Source organism: Schistocerca nitens, chromosome 1 (genome assembly GCF_023898315.1).
Source record: "Schistocerca nitens isolate TAMUIC-IGC-003100 chromosome 1, iqSchNite1.1, whole genome shotgun sequence".
NCBI lineage: Eukaryota > Metazoa > Arthropoda > Insecta > Orthoptera > Acrididae > Schistocerca > Schistocerca nitens.
In genome coordinates this window covers 37,877,984-37,899,122 of record NC_064614.1, presented here as the reverse complement: position 1 = coordinate 37,899,122, position 21,139 = coordinate 37,877,984, and the positions used below count along the sequence as shown (strand labels likewise).

General features: G+C 39.5%; 1 protein-coding gene across 5 annotated transcripts in view; it reads left to right on the top strand.

Moving 5' to 3' along the window:
• Positions 1 to 21,139, top strand: part of LOC126240775 (serine/threonine-protein phosphatase 6 regulatory ankyrin repeat subunit C-like) — an 881,520-nt gene that overhangs the window by 591,817 nt on the left and 268,564 nt on the right. For 3 of the 5 annotated variants that reach the window (XM_049947953.1, XM_049947951.1, XM_049947952.1), the window contains exons 2-4: positions 609 to 696; positions 4,875 to 5,069; positions 14,043 to 14,342. In XM_049947953.1, the coding sequence (XP_049803910.1) occupies positions 634 to 696; positions 4,875 to 5,069; positions 14,043 to 14,342 (558 nt within the window). In that variant the 5' untranslated portion in view covers positions 609 to 633. Of the gene's footprint in view, positions 1 to 608; positions 697 to 4,646; positions 4,770 to 4,874; positions 5,070 to 14,042; positions 14,343 to 21,139 lie in introns of those variants that run through there. The other 2 variants (XM_049947950.1, XM_049947954.1) reach the window with 2 other exon arrangements.

The following is a 21,139-nucleotide window of genomic DNA, read 5'->3' as shown; positions in this document are numbered from 1 at the left end:
TTTTGAGTGTGCTATCTCTGTGAGTTTCTTGCAGGCACAGGACGTCACATTTCTCTTTCTGACAGAGGTCTTGTAGTAGACGTTCTTTGCATGCAGACAGACCTTCAATATTTACAGAGATAATCGTCAGTGCTGGGCCTGATAAGGTCCTTTTCTGTAGGATTGTCATGTTCCTTCTGGAGTGAAAGGATCAGCCGGTATACAACCGCCCAGGGGACACCCGAGTATGTGTATTGCATTCACATACTCTTCGTGGAGGCTCCTTTCTTGTCCCCCACTAAAGGAGTGGCAAAAGCCAATCGGCCATTATACGAGACTGCAATAGGGTGCAGAGATTCTGACTTACATGCAAGTTAGATGGTTGATCTAATTTGACGATTTCTATATAGTTCTCATCTTTGACACATTTTGAGTTTATAGACTTTAATAATGTTATACATACATCATTACACTGTAATATCAGAGCATAATAATCTTTTAAAAAAATTAGTTTGTTCTTTTGTCATTCTTACATGAGATACATATTCATGTACAAATGTATAGAACAGTGTGTCTCTGTGTTTCTATAGAACATGTGTTTGATAGATTGCATCTTCTTTTTAATTTAGGGGCTTCACATTGCAGACAGATAAAATGGGTCAAGAGGAACAAAGTGACCGAGCTATGCTGACTGCAGTGTATCGAGGAGATCTTAATGTAAGTAATTACAATTCCTTATTCTTTTTATATATTATGCAAAAAATTGAGTATTAAAGTAATTTAAGGTTTCATTGGATGCTCTGAACTAAAAGCTTTGAAAACTGTTTTTGATATATTACAATTTTCTTTCATTCAGTGGCAACTCCAGGCAGGAATATCAACAATCTTGGAAAATACAGATTGCTACTTACAATAAAGAAGACGTGTCCAGACAGGCACAGTTAAAAGACGCTCATATAAACCTTTTGGCCAAAGCCTTCTTTAGTAAAACACACACACACACACACACACACACACACACACACACACACACACACTGGGCATTCCGCCCCGAGATACTGGATTTGGCATGTGTGTGTGTGTGTGTGTGTGTGTGTGTGGCCAAAAGCTTTATGTGAGTGTCTTTTAACTGTGCCTGTCTGCAACTTGATGTGTCTCCTTTATGGTAAGTAGCAATCTGTCTTTTCTTACATCATTAATTTTCTTTCATTGATAAGTAATTTGATTATGATATTTTTGTACTCCTTATGAGTGTTATACTTGGGGTTACTGTATTAACTATTATTGGCGCTACAAATGTGCCACAATAGTCATCATATTATACACTGAAGAACCAAGGAAACTGGTACACCTGCCTAATATCATGTAGGGCCCCTGCGAGCATGCAGAAGTGCTGCAACATGACATTGTATGGACACAACTAATGTCTGAAGTACTGCTGGAGGGAACTGACACCATGAATCCTGAAGGGCTGTCCATAAATCTGTAAGAGTATGAGGGGGTGGACGTCTCTTCTCAATAGCATGTTGCAAGGCATCCCAGATATGCTCAATAAGGTTCATGTCTGAGAAGTTTGGTAGCCAGCGGAAGTGTTTAAACTCATAAGAGTGTTCCTGGAGCCACTCTATAGCAATTATGGACGTTTGGGGTGTTGCATTGTCCTGCTGGAATTGCCCAAGTCTGTCGGAATGCACAATGGACATGAATGGATGCAGGTGATCAGACAGGATGCTTACATACGTGTCACCTGTCAGAGTCATATCTAGATGTATCAGGGGTTCCATATCACTCCAAATGCACACGCCCCACACCACTACAGCACCTCCACCAGCTTGAACAGTCCCCTGCTGAGATGAAAGGACCATGGATTCATTAGGTAGTCTTCATACGTGTACACATCCATCCACTCAATAAAATTTGAAATGAGACTTGTCCGACCAGGCAACATGTTTCTAGTCATCAACAGTCCAATGTCGGTGTTAACGGGCCAAAGCGAGGCGTAAAGCTTTGTGTCGTGCAGTCATCAAAGGTACACGAGTCAGCCTTTGGCTCCGAAAGTCCATATAGATGATGTTTTGTTGAATGGTTCACACACTGATACTTGTTGATGGCTCAACATTCAAATCTACAGCAATTTGCAGAAGGGTTGCACTTCTGATATGTTGAACGATTCTTTTCAGTCGTCATTGGTCCCATTCTTGCAGGATCTTTTTCCGGCCACAGTCATGTTGGAGATTTGATGTTTTACCAGATTCCTGATATTCATGGTACTATCCTGAAATGGTCTTACAGGAAAATCTCCACTTCATTGCTACCTCAGAGACGCTGTGTCCCATCGCTTGTGAGCTGACTATAACACCACATTCAAACTCCCTTAAATCTTGATAACCTGCCATTGTAGCAGCAGTAACCAATCTAATAACTGTACCAGATACTTGTCTTATATAGGTGTTACCGACCACAGAGCTGTATTCTGCCTGTTTACATATCTCTGTATTTGAATATGCATGCCTATACCAGTTTCTTTGGCACTTCAGTCTACTTTTACTTACAAGGGGAGGCCGCCAATTGTGAAATTCTCATTCGATTCATACTGCGCATGATAAAAGCTCATGGCCAGAGGTGTAATGTGGCAAAGCACCAAGATGCACTTCTCAGCCATTGTCGAGAAAATCGAGTTAAAAGAAACCGTTGCGGTGAAATACTCTCTACGATTAATAATTTTCTACAGCGTCGTGGCGCAGCGGTAAGCGCTCGGGTTCGTAATCCAAAGGTCGCCAGATCGAATCTCGTGCCATGAAATTTCTTTTATTATTAGTTTTTTGTAATTAATATATATATATATATATATATATATATATATATATATATATATATATATATATATATATATATTTCCGTTTTTTTAACATATTTGGTCTTTAAATATGTCTGCTTGTGTCTGTATATGTGTGGATGGATATGTGTGTGTGTGCGAGTGTATACCCATCCTTTTTTCCCCCTAAGGTAAGTCTTTCCGCTCCCGGGATTGGAATGACTCCTTACCCTCTCCCTTAAAACCCACATCCTTTCGTCTTTCCCTCTCCTTCCCTCTTTCCTGATGAGGCAACAGTTTGTTGCGAAAGCTTGAATTTTGTGTGTATGTTTGTGTTTGTTTGTGTGTCTGTCGACCTGCCAGCACTTTCATTTGGTAAGTCACATCATCTTTGTTTTTAGATATATTTTTCCTACGTGGAATGTTTCCCTCTATTATAACCATATCATTAATTTGAACCCAACAATTACGTTTGTTATTGTCGCTGTTGCATTTCGAAATCTTTCCTGTCGTCTTATTTTCTCTTTCTGTTTTTACCAGTAGTCTCACTTTGTATTCACCTTCTCCTTTTTACCGTAATCTGGTATACAATTTTATCCCGCCTATATATACTCAATAATACGCCATCCACTTCCAAACCATAACCAAAAAAATTTATTTTCCGCTTTCAACAGTACCGCTGCTGTAAAATCCACTGTTTCTAGTTCAATAACAGCTGCTTTCACGTATTAAAGAACCATTTCGGCTAGTTCTAATAACTTTCACTTTATTTCCACTTCCGCTTTTCGCACATCACTGATCATTTTTAGCCGCTCCCCACAGGTTTTAACGTCATTATTTCTTCATCAGACAATTGTTAGCCCCATTTTCGTAATCTTTCAACACAACACCACTCCTTTTAATACATTTACACGTTTTTTCGAAATTTTCCCGAATTTCTCCGTCCTTTAACGTGTTTTAGCGGCAACACAACCACCTAACCTTTATGCACATCGCTGTCTACCAACCCAAGTTCACCACAGGATCAACTTCACCAACACTTTTTCGCCTTTTTTCATACAAGATCTCCAGTTGCTTTCTAGTTCACCTTTATCTCTCCCCATATATTTTTATCTTTCATTTTCATTTCAACCTCATGTTACACTTTCCACCTTCTAATACCATGTCACCCTCACAACACCCCCACAACGACCCCATTAAGTGGTCTTTAAATATGTCTGCTTGTGTCTGTATATGTGTGGATGGATATGTGTGTGTGTGTGCGCGAGTGTATACCCGTCCTTTTTTCCCCCTAAGGTAAGTCTTTCCGCTCCCGGGATTGGAATGACTCCTTACCCTCTCCCTTAAAACTCACATCCTTTCGTCTTTCCCTCTCCTTCCCTCTTTCCTGATGAGGCAACAGTTTGTTGCGAAAGCTTGAATTTTGTGTGTATGTTTGTGTGTCTGTCGACCTGTCAGCACTTTCATTTGGTAAGTCTCATCATCTTTGTTTTTAGATATATTTTTCCTACGTGGAACGTTTCCCTCTATTATAACCATATATATATATTTGAATTACAAAAAAACAAATACTAAAAAAAAAGGTGAATGGCGCGAGATTCGATCCGGCGACCTTCGGATTACGAACCTCAGCGCTTACCGCTGCGCCACGACGCTGTAGAAATTTATGAATCGTAGAGAGTATTTCACCGCAACGGTTTCTTTTAACTCGATTTTCTCGACAATGGCTGAGAAGTGCATCTTGGTGCTTTGCCACATTACACCTCTGGCCATGAGCTTTTATCATGCGCAGTATGAATCGAATGAGAATTTCACAATTGGTGGCCTCCCCTTGTTAGCCAAATGATCTACATTACAATTAGGCTATTCAGCAAATCATTTAATGTTGTATGCTATAGCATGTTCGAATAAGTTCCATGATTTAATGAAAATTCATTAATTTTTATGATTTGTTCTCTTTTAGCCTTTACTGATGGTTAGTTTGAAATAGTTTACACTGAAACTTTCCTTTTTATATTATTAGATTATTACATTCAATTAATAACACGAATGCTTCAGTCTATCCGTTTTCTGTCTGTAGGCACTGAAAGAACTGATATCACAGGGTGGTGATCCAAATGCTAAGGACCGCAATGGCCACCCAATCTTATTACATGCAGCAAGAAATGTGGAAATTCTCAGCTATTTGTTGGAAGATGTTCGTATTCCAATAGAAGCCTGTGATAAATATGGCTACACACCTCTTTTGAGAGCATCATCACGTGGAAATCTAGATGTGAGTTCCAGTCATACTCTTAAATACAATTATGAGTTAAAATTGCTTGTTTTCCATGACAGCACTTGATGCTACACCCAAAAACCTTTCAGGCTGTTCTTATCTTATCTTTCTTGTTACAAAAAGACAGATGATATGGTCAGTGCTTACCTACATGATGTGCAATTTCTGCGGGATACACTCCTCAAGTTCTAGAACCTGGCAGTAAGTTTCCTATTGTACCTGTAATGGCAGTGAGTAAAGGGAGCGAATCGTTTAGCACATTAATAATCATGATGGTGGAGGAATGCTATAAAACTTCTAGAAGAGTTTACAGAAACACTTATATCCAAATTTTTAGCTTTTGGAAGCATGGATACCTTTTTCTGGGAAGAATGAAAGAAATAATTGTGGAAGTTGGGGAGTAGGATGCAAGTAGAGCAAATTACTCAGAAACCAGGTAAAGAAAGGGCCATGAAATACAAGGGTCCCTCTTTAAATAACTTCTGAGTGCCCCCCTCCCTCCTTCCTCCCAATGCCTTCCAGTTCCATATCTATCTCTCTCTCTCTCTCTCTCTCTCTCTCTCCCTCCCTCCCCTCTGTCTCCCCCCCCCTCTCCCCCTGTTTTCACTCCCTCATAAAGGAGGAACAAACAGTTCCTAAAGATAGAAATACATTTTTATTTGATTTTGTGTATTCCTGTTAGATATACTGTAAGATGAATACCTCTAAACTCAGTTTTGCACAGTTATGTTTTATCAGCAAGGCTTGCTGGCCTATACAAAAAATAAATGCAAATCATCTCTGCCATAAAACTCACAGGAACATCTAATGTATGACCAGCCAAAATCTTATAACACAATAGAATAATATGTTAAATCTCTACAATGACCATTTGGCCACAGTAGGTTATAACGATACGGCCTTCCCCAAAATTCATATGAAATGTCTGATACCACCTTATTTTATATGCATCCAGATAATTATCAGACAATTTACTGCTTCCTAGGGACTTGTATGTGTGTCTATATGTATATCATTCTGTCCAATTTGGTAATAATTCTTGGTATTCATTGTGAAAGCAAATAGAAGGTTCTGGAAAAACGTACATTGTCATCATTACAAGAGATCGTTGTCATTAACGAAATTACATACAAATGCTAAATTAAATGATTAATCAACAAATTGAAGGAATAAATAAAAAGCAACAGATAATAAAAGGCTGTGGAAGTGTTGGAATAGGTGGCTGGCACCTCTAATTCCATAATTACAATCAAGTAACGAGATAACACAAACAACCCAATTATCTTGAAAAGTGGCTTGAAAGTTATTAGCAAGCGATGTATTTTCATTTGTTATCTATTTTTATGGCCTTTTCTGTAACTGATATTCTTTGTAAACAGTTTCCTGATTGGTTAATGCTTGTTTACAATACACAATTTCTCAATTTCTATAAATTGAAGTCTTGTCTGAGCAATTTATGTATGTAATTGGATAAAGCATGAGTTCTGTACCACTATTAAATATTATTATCCAAAACTGAACTGTAATTAATTACATAACTAAAATAATACAAAAGATATAATTTTAATTAAAGTTCAGATTGATTTTCATATTTGGAACTAGTGATGTTACTATAAAAATTACATCAGTTAATATTGTGATTTTTTTCCTTATTCAGCTGTAACATCAGTTTCTTTACATTTTTTAAATTTTAATTCTGACATTGAAACTGTACAAATTTAATAATAAACTATTTTGGAAGCTATTGCTAAAATTCTATATAAAGTGATTCTGCAGCAGTTCAATTCAATTCACTTCAGTTGTTGAGTTAGTTGTTGTTGAGTCTGCTAGAGAGTCTGTTTGGAAGTCAAAGAGATCAGTCAGTCTGTGTTTTGTTTACATGACGTGTGTGCAGTTCGGATGTCAATTGATGTGAATGAATCTTGTTAAACATGAAAATTTTGTACTAATTCATCAATGGACCAAGCAGAAGAAACTTAAGTTAAGTAACATTCAACATGAATCGTTAGAAGGCCTAAAACTAACAACAAATTCTGGATGCAGTAACACATGCAAATCATTTATTAGTCTCAATGAAAAAAACTTTGGTGTTTTTGCCAGTTACATGCTGCACAAAATTAAAATAAGCATCTGATACTCAAGGTATCAGGAATTGCACAACTATGACACAAGGAAATAGAACTGCTTCCATGAGCAAAGACAGAAAACTGTGAAATTAAAATTGAAGCCATCATATGCAGCACCAAAAGCTACAGAAAAACTCCCTTCAAACATATGAGACTCAAAAAGATTTTCAATATCGAACTGTTTCTATAATATAAATGAATGTGTGTTTATTTATTTATTTATTTTTTATCATCCCAATGATCACATTTGTGATGTAGGATTTGTCAGGATACATTTCAACAACTATATAATATCTTTACCAAATTTTTTTCTATGCTGAATTCATATGAATCTATCTTATGTTTAATACAATATACAACTAATAAGTGTTTTTATAACATAATTTCTTATGTGCTTGACAGACCTATTCCTTGATGTTGTGATTTCATTGGTCACATTTATGATATCGTATATTCTTATACAGTTGAGCAGAGGTATTCACTTATACTGCAGTGACATTTGTCAAGCATGTGGTTCTTACTCTTCTTATGTGCTTGACAGACATATTCATTGATGTAATTTCAGTGGTCACATTAATTTAAACATATATTCTTGTACAGTTGTGCAGAGATATTCACTTATGCTGTAATAACATTTGTCAGGAATGTGGTTCTTTATATTCTAATAAGTTGAGCATAGAAATTCACTTACACTTTCATAACATTTGTCAATCATGTGATCCTATAAAACAGTTTTAAATTTATCCTCATTTTCCAGCTCTTTGATATGTTTTGGTAGTGCATTAAAAAGTTTGATGCCTTGATTACATACATGTTTTTGATTTTTTATCCTTGTTACAGTTTGTAAGTGGAGTTCTTTACACTGCCATGTATTGTAATTATGGTAGTCTGTATTGGTTTTCATTTTGTCCTGATTTCTTTTGATCACCAACAGACATTTCAGAATGTATAATGATGGAATTGTTAAAATTTTCAATGCTTTAAAAAGGGGCCTACAATGTGTTTGAGGTGGGCTCTGGGTCATTATCTGAACAGCGCATTTTTGTAATCTGAAAATCTCATTTAGACGACAATTTGTTTTTCCTCAGAATATTATCCCATAGGATGCAATTGACTGAAAATAGCTAAAATATAATAATCTGGTATAGTCATTACTAAAAACGCTTGAAATTATTCTAAGTACAAAATGTGCTGAATTTAGTTTTGGTGCTAAGCTCACCACATGGTCCTCCCAGTTTATCTTCTCATCAGTGTGCATACCCAGGAATTTTGCACACTGCTCTCTTTCAAGTTGTTTGCTCTCCATGGTGGGATTTATGTCATCATATTCACTTATTTTTCCATATTGCACATAATTAGTTTTTTTTGCATTCAATGTTAGCTTGTTTGCACTAAACCATTTTTGTATATCTTGTAGGACATGGTCCACAGTACTGTGCAATGACTGCTTCATATCACTAACTATTAAACTAGTATCATCAGCAAATAACATGATTCTAGCTTTTCTCTCTAACACCTGAATATCATTAATGTAAATGAGGAACAGCAAGGGGCCTAATACACTTCCTTGGGGTACTCCTACTGTGACCTCCCTTGGATCAGATCTTAGTTTAATTTTTTTGTTAATATTTGGTGCTGTAATTTCAACCACCTGCATCCTCTTTTCCAGATACGACTCAAACCACATTTTTACCGATCCTCTGATACCTATAGCTTCAAGCTTTTCCAAAAGTGTGCTGTGGTCAACAGTCAAGTTGAACACATATATTTCAGAACTACACAACACATAAGTCACAGAGCAAGTTGACAAGCAATACATGTGAACACGGTAACATTCGAATGAGCACTGAGTCCAAGTCTAACGGCCGCTGGCTGGCTGGCCGCTTAGGTGGCACAGCTGCTGCATGGCTGGCAGACAGCTCCGCATGTAGAGGACGCACGTAATTGCACGGTGGCACTTTGAATGATCGGCGAGTCACAACAACAGTGTCAAAAGCTTTTGACAGATCTAGATTTATCCTGACTTAACTCTTTCCTTCTTCAAATTTACTGATTATTTCTTTTGTGTATTGCAGTACAGCTGTTTCGGTACTTCTCCCAGCTTGAAATCCATGCTGTTTACAGTTTACCAGATTGTGGATATTAAGATAATGTGGGACTCTATATTTCATTAGTATCTATAAAATCTTGGAGAAAGTTGGGAGAAGTGAGACAGGTCTGTAGTTTTCTATTTTAAGCTTATCACCATTTTTCAACAGGGGAATGACTTTAGAAATTTTCAGTTTCTGTGGAAACACACCCTCAGCCATTGACAAGTTTGCTATGTGCGCCAGTGGTTTCACTATTTGATTTGCTGTTTTCTTTATTAGTATTATTGGCACCTCATCTACTCCAGCTGACATTTTGGACTTCAGACTTTTAATCACTTTTAAAACTTCCTTTTCATTTGTTGGGACTGCCATCATACTGCTGGCTGCCTTGGGTGCTGCTCTCGGAATCTGCTCCCCAAAATTTCTGCTTATGTGTACTATAGGATAAGGCAAATTACAATGTAATACATTGCACAAAATTAGAAGTAGCTTACACAAGGAAACGAAAACCCACACTCTCTAAACATTTGGAAATATATACTGAAAGCAAAATTATAATTCAATATGGCATAGGCCTAGAACATTGATGTATATACACTCCTGGAAATTGAAATAAGAACACCGTGAATTCATTGTCCCAGGAAGGGGAAAATTTATTGACACATTCCTGGGGTCAGATACATCACATGATCACACTGACAGAACCACAGGCACATAGACACAGGCAACAGAGCATGCACAATGTCGGCACTAGTACAGTGTATATCCACCTTTCGCAGCAATGCAGGCTGCTATTCTCCCATGGAGACGATCGTAGAGATGCTGGATGTAGTCCTGTGGAACAGCTTGCCATGCCATTTCCACCTGGCACCTCAGTTGGACCAGCGTTCGTGCTGGACGTGCAGACCGCGTGAGACGACGCTTCATCCAGTCCCAAACATGCTCAATGGGGGACAGATCCGGAGGTCTTGCTGGCCAGGGTAGTTGACTTACACCTTCTAGAGCACGTTGGGTGGCACGGGATACATGCGGACGTGCATTGTCCTGTTGGAACAGCAAGTTCCCTTGCCGGTCTAGGAATGGTAGAACGATGGGTTTGATGACGGTTTGGATGTACCGTGCACTATTCAGTGTCCCCTCGACGATCACCAGTGGTGTACGGCCAGTGTAGGAGATCGCTCCCCACACCATGATGCCGGGTGTTGGCCCTGTGTGCCTCGGTCGTATGCAGTCCTGATTGTGGCGCTCACCTGCACGGCGCCAAACACGCATACGACCATGATTGGCACCAAGGCAGAAGCGACTCTCATCGCTGAAGACGACACGTCTCCATTCGTCCCTCCATTCACGCCTGTCGCGACACCACTGGAGGCGGGCTGCACGATGTTGGGGCATGAGCGGAAGACGGCCTAACAGTGTGCGGGACCGTAGCCCAGCTTCATGGAGACGGTTGCGAATGGTCCTCGCCGATACCCCAGGAGCAACAGTGTCGCTAATTTGCTGGGAAGTGGCGGTGCGGTCCCCTACGGCACTACATAGGATCCTACGGTCTTGGCGTGCATCCGTGCGTCGCTGCGGTCCGGTCCCAGGTCGACGGGCACGTGCACCTTCCGCCGACCACCAGCGACAACATCGATGTACTGTGGAGACCTCACGCCCCACGTGTTGAGCAATTCGGCGGTACGTCCACCCGGCCTCCCGCATGCCCACTATACGCCCTCGCTCAAAGTCTGTCAACTGCACATACGGTTCACGTCCAAGCTGTCGCGGCATGCTACCAGTGTTAAAGACTGCGATGGAGCTCCGTATGCCACGGCAAACTGGCTGACACTGACGGCGGCGGTGCACAAATGCTGCACAGCTAGCGCCATTCGACGGCCAACACCGCGGTTCCTGGTGTGTCCGCTGTGCCGTGCGTGTGATCATTGCTTGTACAGCCCTCTCGCAGTGTCCGGAGCAAGTATGGTGGGTCTGACACACCGGTGTCAATGTGTTCTTTTTTCCATTTCCAGGAGTGTAATTATAATTTGCTAAATGCTAGTTACTAGACACAGTATTATATAATTTTTGATGCTTGCAGTAGACATGTGACTTGATCCATACAATGTTAATTGTTGTGTCCAAGTTATTCCTCACATGTCTGTTGTTTTAGTTTCCTTCTTCCTGGTAATGAATTCACTCAATTAATGTGTAAATTTTTTTACTTCTGTAAATAGCAGGCTATATTAAGTTTTTTTCTTTAATTCAGTGCTGTACATTTCTGAATATGTGTAAATCATGCTACTCTTCTTCAGTTTAATAAGCAAAGTGATACAGCAAGTAAGGCAACAACTATCTCTTCATTATTTGCATCAACTTTTAATTACCTCTGAAATATCTCTAAAAAGGAGATTTGTGATTGTGGAAACTCAAATTTCACTTATCTGTTGGTCTCTAACTGCACTAATCCTGGTGTAGATAAATGTTTCTTGGTAGAACACAGAATCATAATCACACAATCTGAAATTACTTTTACTGGTAATCCTACAGGCCAATGATGAACGCAGACCATGGATTTAAAATTGTCTCATTGGAACATTAATTCCTATTAAACAATGTTTGAGTGATGACCAGTTTATCTTATACTTCTGTTTGCATTTAACAAACACCGGACGTGCACAAATATTTCATGATTATTATCAGTGGCAACAAATTTTGTAAATGTCAATTTTCCAGAGACCACAATTCTGCAGACAACAGTCAATTATACACAAGCTCTTAAACTGAACAACTGAAAACATTCCACACATCAAGAAAGTACAGACTGACTGACACAGTTCATACTTTTAATAACCAAAGAAGTATATAAAGATGTTTGACAAACATTTATTTGGTGATTGGTAATCATGAACTTTTTCTCACAAGATTGGACAACTACACCTAGCTGTTCACCAGCTGAATTACAGTAGCCAACTTTCAGTAGTAGCAATCCAGAGATGTTAACCAGTTGACTTCTGTGTGTGCACTTCATAACACAGAGATGTTGACTGTACGAATGCTGGAGGTAAACTGAGGATATTTGGGGTTGGGTTGGTATATAAAGACTGATGTAATAATATTTTATAATTTTGATAATTATATTATAGTTTATAAAACTGAAGTGCCAAAATTTAATGAAGTAGATGATCTAGAAATCCCAATAATATTTTGGTTTAACTAAAAGATAGCTCGTTAGAAACGTATAAAAATTCACAGAGCTATATCACTAGCACGCTGTATGCCTAGGCAGTGGATTAGATACTTTCAATCAAAGTTGCCATGATTAAAATTTTGTTAATTTATGGAGATTCTTAATGAAGAGCTTAACTGAATAATGAAGAGTGTTGTCTAGTTCAGGGAAAATAGGAAAAAAAGTATAAATGTCACAATATTATGAAGAGGGTACTTGCTACTCACCATATAGTGGAGATACTAAGCCACAGATAGGCACAACAAAAAGACTGTCAGAAAGTGAGCTTTTAGCCAAAAAGGCTTTCACCAAAAATGTACAGCACTCACGCAAATGCAACTCACATACACATGACCACAGTCTCTGGCAGTTGAAGCCAGACTGCCATTTATAATAACAGTATAATGTATACGACAGAATAATTTCAAATACTGGAACTAAGCATAAGGGCTCAGTGAGCAAAAATAAATGGTGTGGCTGTTCTTTAATTACAAATATCTCTCAAGTTAATTATAACAACAAAAATAATCAATTATTGATAATAGAATTTAGATGGATACTTGAGAAATCTACTCATGAAGCAGCAGCAGGGAACACACACACAAAAGGATTTGACTTTTGCAAGTTTTTGTAGCCAGTGGCTCCTTCTCATGGCAGAAGAGTTGAAGGGTAAGGGAGAGGGGTGAAGGAAAAGGACTAGAGAGTTTTAGGAAAGGAGTATAGTTCAGAAAAGTCACCCTGAACCCTGTGTTAGGGGAGACTTACCAGATGGGATGAAAAGTTCCTTCTCATCCCATCTGTTAAGTCTCCCCTGACCCAGGGTTCTGGGTGACTTTTCTGAACTGTACCCCTCTCCCTAAACCTCTACAGTCCTTTTCCTTCACCCATATTCCTTCCCCTCCAACTCTTCTGCCGGAAGAATGAGCCACTGGCTCCGAAAGCTTGTAAAAGTTAAATCCTCTTTTTGTGTGTGTGTGTGTGTGTGTGTGTGTGTGTGTGTGTGTGTGTGTGTGTGTGTTCCCCTGCCACTGGTTGGTGAGTAGATTTTTTATCTCTCAAGTTAATTAGTTTTTGGCAAACTGAAAGCAGTTGCCAGAAAGACTGGTTGAGAATTTTCTAATGAGTAGTGTCAATTCTCTTAGAACGTCTGATCAGCTCACATAAATTTTCATTCAACACACTGTTATAATGATTATTACTGATTTCTTTACACTAACAAGTTTTCAGTAAAAACTAACAGTGGTGTTGCAATCATCAGATTAAATGCTGTGACAAAAATAATAAATTTGTGTAAAATATCATGTAAATAAAAAATTAGCAGTTTTGAGTGCACACTATATGTGTGTTGTGTACAAATGCAATGACACAAAAAATTAGTTATTTGACAGGTTGAGAACAATAGCATATGGAGTGATTTTACCTTGTTACATTTCATCTTCCACAATACATAATATTTCTGGCTTTATTCAGACAATTATGATAACATCTTTTAGAATTATTCCCAGTTGTTGTAACAACACTCTTCAGCATAATTCTTGTTACTTAGGCTGTGCAGTATCTAGTCTCAGCTGGTGCCAATCTCTTGGCCAGAACCGCACTGGGTGAGACAGCACTGCACCTTTCTGCTCGCACTGAGTCAGTGGAGACTTTCCAATTCCTCCAGCAGTCAGGAACTCCAATGGATATACTGGATATCCGAGGCAGAACTGTGCTTCATCATGCAGCTCAGTTTTCATATCCAAAAATGGTGGAATACATCCTACAAGGGGGCTGGTTGCCTGTTGACTGCCAAGACAAGAATGGACAGACACCACTGATGTTGACGGCAGACTTCCCAAGAAATGAGGTACACAATTATGATATCATATTTATATCTCAGATAAAAGAATAATCTGTTTTATGTTAACTGGGTGTTGTGTTTTACATTATTTTCTTCATGAACTGTCAGACAACTTTTACTGGCTTCTTGCCCTTTTTTTATCCCAACCTGTGAAACCTTAGGTATCTTTTTATGGTTTTCTGTAATTTGATCAGTTTGTGTAATTTGCCAAACCTAACAGTTGTTTTGAATATGTCTTTTCCCTCCTTTTTCACATTCCCATAATATCATGAATATTTCAGTCAATTCTTTTTTATCTGAATCAGTGCTTTATCTGATTCAGCAGAATTACCAAGAATATAGTTTCCTAGAACAACAGGGAGCAAAAATATGTGAATACAACTTCTTGATTAGTTTGTCTTTGTTTAGGCTACAAGTTGCATCTTATTAGTAAATTCATCAGTGTTACATTAGCTGAATTTTACAATTGTAGAATAACAAATAGCTTTTTAATTGGAATAATTACATCTATTGAAAAGCCACAAATAGATTATCATCAACTTAATTTCATTATTTATTTGTTGCATAGCTAAACTCATTGCACTAAACTGTACAATTGATATGGGATAAGTCAGTATAACATATACATCAGTACATACACAACATACATTAAAAAATGAAAACGTACATTAATGTTGACTTGGAAGTTTTCTAGAGCCATTTAGTTCAGTTAGGTTACAGTGATACATGACACAGTGATATATCTTACAAAATGCCAGCCTTCTGTCAAAAAATATTTCATAAACATAATAATAAAATTTAGTTGCTCCCAGAACATTTTTTGTAATAATTCAGTGTTATTGCTATTATCTATCTCAACTTGTGTTTTACTGTTCTAACTCGAAACACAAGGAAACAGACAATCTTAAATAAATAAGTTTTATTGGGTCACAGAGTGACAACAAAAATATGCATAAACAGGGAGTAATTATACAACTGGAATACATTTGGCAGCTGAGGTCTCCGAGGCCATCATATGCACATATAAATTCCTGGCAGGCACTGCTGGTCTTACATTGTGTATGCATGTCAGACTGGGTGACTTGTGTCAGTAATTGAGCTGCCCCTACAGTTGCCTCGGTAATTTTGTGGTTTGTTGTTTGAATACTGGTGCTCACTTCACTTGCCACAGTGACCCATCTTACCCTTGTGGAAGCTGTAGTACCACCAGTTTACTGCACTTGTGCTCACTTGCCGGATGGGAAGGATCAGGCATCACCGTCCATGAAGCTGCAACCACTGAGATATCCATTGTGTCTGTGGCAGTGGCCAAAGATGAACCAGTGTGTATGGACAAAAGGAATTGGGGCTGCTATCCTGGGCACATGGTAGACAGGACTGGTGATGGAAGGGAGACCGTCTCAATTCCAGGGCCCACAACAAAGGGCACCAGCTCAGGAAACAACACTGATGAACTGGAGAGGAGATGCACTGGAAGCAGCAAGCTGGCTGCCATCTCTGCTGCCTGTGGTGCAGGCTCAGTACAGAGGGAGGGGTCAAATTTACACAAATCAGCATGGTTTTGGAAAACATCATGCATATGAAACTCAACTTGCTCTTTTCCTACGTGATATACTGTGAACTGTGGACAGAGGGCAACAGTTAGATTCCATATTTCTCTGATATATTGTTAGTGGTGTCTTCCTTGGCACAGTCATGTCATTTAGATATCTGGGCATAACACTGCAAAGCAATTTGAAATTGAATGAGCATGTGAAGATTATGGTAGGATGGGCAAATAGTCGTCTTCGGTTTACTGGGAAAATTTTGGAAAGCATGGTTTATCTGTAAAGGAGACCACGTGTTATAAGCCACTGTTGCAACCTATTCTTGAGTACTGTTTGAGTGTTTGTAATCCACATGTAATTGGATTAAAGGAGGACATTGAAGCAATTTAGAAGTGGGCTGCTAGATTTGTTACCAGTAGGTTCGAACAATACCCAAACCTAACGTGGAGATACTTCGGGAACTCAAATGGGAATCCCTGGAGAGAAGGTGCATACACTTTGTGCTAATAGATCTGCTAACTTCTCCTTTCTCCTCCTGTTCAGGTGAAGGCCATGAGAAGTGTATCCCTGTCTTCATGTAGCAGCTACTGGAACAGCATCAATATGAGATATTGCATCCTTCTGAAGGAGCCTTCCCATGTCTATGTTATTCACTTTACAGCCGAGTTAACCCAGAGCTTTTCGTGGCGCCACAGAACCTCCACAAACTCCACACTTGTGTGTTCAATAGCTGCTCCTGTTTTATCCATTCCACCCTTAATACTGTATTTTTCATTTTTAACCAGGCCGTTACCAGATCTGATAACTACCAACAACTGAGCTCTTTTATTGAAATTATTTCTTATTGGTCCTACATTTTCTGTTACTTGTCTAATAAGAGCACTTGGTTACACAAAACTTGTGATCTGGTACTGTCTCTGTGCCTAATTTTTCCTGTAGCTGTTGACCTACATCTCTCTCATGACTCCTACCTAGTGGCAGTACTCTTCTTTTCCTGTTCTGTTTCCAACTCTGTCAGATCCTTTAGGGATGCGTGGGTTTTAAAGGCAGAAAGTAGAAATAAGAGACACATCAATAGTAATATATAAATAAAAGTTTACTTAACTCAATGAGTTGTCAAATACAATGCAGTCAGATTCAAAGCACAATTCCAGAGAGTGCCAGTGTTTGTAGCTGACTCTGTTATGCTGCAGTAACTGATATAGAGGGCTGTGTACATGCAGGTATAATTCTGATAACAAAGGGGGCTGATGATAGCCTGTGTCAGTCTTGTATTCAGCTTGACAGGGGCACTGCCTGTGCCAGCCAAGGAGGGCATGTCCATAAGGCAACATGGGTTGATAGCTGGGATTGCTGTGTAGCTGCCTCTGGTAGCAGTACTTTTAAAATCTGTTCCAGCTTTGGAACTCTGGTGAATAGACACATCCCTGGCATAGTGTCTGTAGCAAATGAAACCACATTCCCACCCTCATTCAATTATGTACTGGCTTTGCACATACAACAGCAGAAGAGGGAGGGGGGTGAGCTCTGGTCTGGAGACAGGTGTCACTGAGGAGGCAGGAGCCATAACTGTGGCTGATAGCATGCTCCTGCCTGCACCTTGACATTTGCCTTGTGAATGACTGGGAACACCAGCTGAGAAACCAGTCATAGGGTGCACATCTTCTTCAATTGATGATATTGCAGTGATAACTGATGGGTCCTCGGAGGCATGCAGAGACTGCTGACTCTGGAATGTTGTTGGCAGTGGGCATCAACATCCTTGTGGTATCTCTCTGGCCCCAAGGGGCATCAGCATCCATGTGGCCCCCATCCTGCACCAGCAGTGGAGAACCTAAGGGAGACAAGGGCTCCAGCTCTGAAACTGAGAAATCTATGGCAGGGTTAAGAAGCCAACAGAAGCAGAGCTGAGAGCCTGTGCAGCCTAAATGAACCCTATAAGAGATAAACAGAACCTCCCAAGACTTGAATGATGATACTGCATTCCCAGTGTCTGCTTCTGCAAAGGTTCAGAAAAAGACATTATCATTGACATTAAATTTAGTGTGCTGCGGAAGAAGGGGTGACTGCTGCATTGGATGCAGCATTGCTCTGTGTAGACGTCCATGTGACAGTTCTGCTGACAACTTGCAGTAGCATGGCTGGGAATGGTATGAGGAGCAGTTCTGGGAGGCACACAGTGTCCATTTGCTGCTTAAAAGTTCTCAGAAAGTGATCTACTTCATGGTTTGATTGCCAGTGGAATGGTGAACTTGTCACGTGTTGAATATCATAGGCATTAAAAAATTGCTTGAAGTCTGGCAGTGTAAATTGGAGTCCATTGTCTGTTACTATCACTTATGGGAGACCTTCAACACAAAAAACTGATGTGAGAATTTTGATAGTGTTTCCCATTGTGGTTGATTGCATTTATGTCACAAATGGGAATTTGCTGTGAGCATTCACAGCAGTTGATGAATGGCTGTTCCAAACTGATCTGCAACAGCAATGTATAGTCTCTGCCCAGGGATGCTGATCTTGGGCCAACTGAAGAATCTTTGAGATGGAGCAGCCTGGTGCTCCGCACATGCATGACAAGGAGAGGTCAGCTAGTCAATCTGTGAATCCCTCCTCACCCACTTACAGTGGTGTCAGGTGAGCTGCTGTGTACACACTATGCCCAATCACCTTGTTGTGAAAGATGAATGACTTCCTTCTGGAGAGATTCTGGAACTATCACGCACAAATGGTCACTATCTGAGTGAACTGAAAGGACACTCTGTTGTACAGACAGTGCAAAGTATCTCTGAACCACTGGATTGCAAACAGCTTTGACTGAATGTGGCCAACCAGTGAGGATTTACTGCAGCAAAATTTGTAGTTTGGGATCTGCAGCCATCACCTGAGCTATACGAGGGTGATTGATTGGGGCACCACTGACAGTTTTACAGTCCTGCACATCAATATGGAAACAAGAGTCTTCAGCTACACGGAACACTCTACTGGTGCTAACTGGTAGATGAGGGAGAGTATGTGCACTGTAATGTTTGGTTTTTGGTCCATACATGGTTTTATACTGATAATCTGACAAAATCAAAGACCACCCTTGCAGCTTCTGCATAGTGCATGGTGGTGTTGGCTTGAAAGATCTGAATAATAATGTCAATGGCTTGTGATCTGTCTCTAGGTAAAGCTTCCTTCCATAAAGATACTCAGGGAATTTCATAATGGCAAGAGCTTCCTTCTCTATCTGAGAATAATTGCACTGAGCCTCGGTCAAGAGCTTTGATGCAAAAGCAGTTTTTCTGTTCATAGATCCAACTGTTTGTGTAAATACCACACAAATTTCATACAAGGAAGTGTTGACCCTAGAATGTCTGGCCTCATGGGATCAAAATGGATTAAACAATGATTACTTAAAAAAGCTTCCTTCAGTCACTGAAAAGCAGTTGACACTTCTGAGACCACAAAAATGGGACGTTTTCCTTAGTAATTTGTGCAGTGGGGTAGTAATCTGCAATGTATTCAGAATGAAATAATTGTAGTAAACGAGTTTCTCTAGTACAGATTGAAGTTGACTTATGTTGCGAGATGCTGGGAGATCACAAATTGTGGTTAAATGAGACTGTGAAGGGTGGATGCCCTGAACATTGATTACATGGCTTAAATATTGGATATTAGCCTGGAACAAAAGAACTTGTCTTTGTTGCACTTGAGACCAGCAGCAGAGAGAACTTGAAGTAAACTTCCGGAGTAGAAAGATGTACTGCGGGAGTATGATCCAAAACCATAATATCATCTAAGCATTTCATGCATAAAGGCACTGTAGCAGTCAGTTGTTGAAGTGCTGAAAAATTGCAGGTCTTGAAGCACTACTGAATGTTGTTGTGTTGTGGTCTTCAGTCCAGAGACCGGTTTGATAAAGCTCTCCAAGCTCCGTATTTACTCGAATCTAAGCCGCACTTTTTTCCGGTTTTTGTAATCCAAAAAACCGCCTGCGGCTTAGAATCGAGTGCAAAGTAAACGGAAGTTCTGAAAAATGTAGGTAGGTGCCTCCACAACTAACTTCTGTCGTCGAATATATGTAGCGCTTCACAGGCACAAAGACAAATACTAGCACCAAAACCTCTGCATCAGTAAATTTCAATGTACTACGAAAATACGACTGGCAAGACTGTTTGGGATATTTGTCAATATGGCCAGCTCTGCTTTCTGAATTTTTTCCTAACTGTGAGAAGAAATGGTTGCTAATAAGAACTTTTATGAATTGTGAATCACATGCAGTATTCTCTTCACCATAAGAATAATACGAATATAAACATTTTACCATGTATTCTTTCATGTTTGCTGCTATCTCATTTAAATCCTGTACACCTAATAAACTATGAAACTAGAGTGAGACAACAGCAGACGCGGAAGAATATACATACCATGTCATGTTTATATTCGTATTATTCTTATGCCTAATAGTGACACAGTCAGAAATGAAGCACGGCAATTGATTGGATTTTTAAATCTAAGATGACTAATTTCTGTGCATAATGTAATGTACTAAAGAGGCGTCTGCAAAGATTTTCAAACGGAAAAAAATTTCGCTAAATTCTCGTTCAGAACATCATCTATCATACGCAGTCTATTATTTGGTTCTTGTTGATCATTATCAAAGAAAGCAGCAGTGTACGTAGCAACGAATAGCAGTCTCTTGCCATTGTTTCGCTAATGAGATGATTCCTCTCTTTGTTTTTTTTAATTGTAAGCGGCGGTAGCATGCACAAAAGCAAGCCATGCCGCGAGCAGCAACAGGCCGTAAACCTTCATTTTCAGAATGCGACAAACAATGCATGACACAGTACAGTAATACGTTTTCAGCTCTGAGTGACAGAAACACCTATAACAAAGAGTACTGCACTTGTCAGATCAAAGAAAAATAAGCAATCAATTCAAACCAGACAAAGCACGTGAAAAAGGAAGGCTACTCATATAAATACGGACTGAGCGCCTGACGCATAACAACGGCTACCTGGTAAAGCTTAACTGCTAAGCTTAAGACTCGAACCAAACTACTGCAGCTGTATCGTCATTCATTCAACCTAAATTGTGTCTCATATTACAATGGACCAACTTTGTTTCGATTTGGAAGTGCGGCCTAAAACTTTCCTCTCCCCTTGAATTTCGAGTCTCAGATTTCAGGTGCGGCTTAGATTCGGGAAATTTTTTTTTCCTCGATTTCGAGTCTCATTTCTCAGGTGCGGCTTAGATTCAAGTGCGGCTTAAATT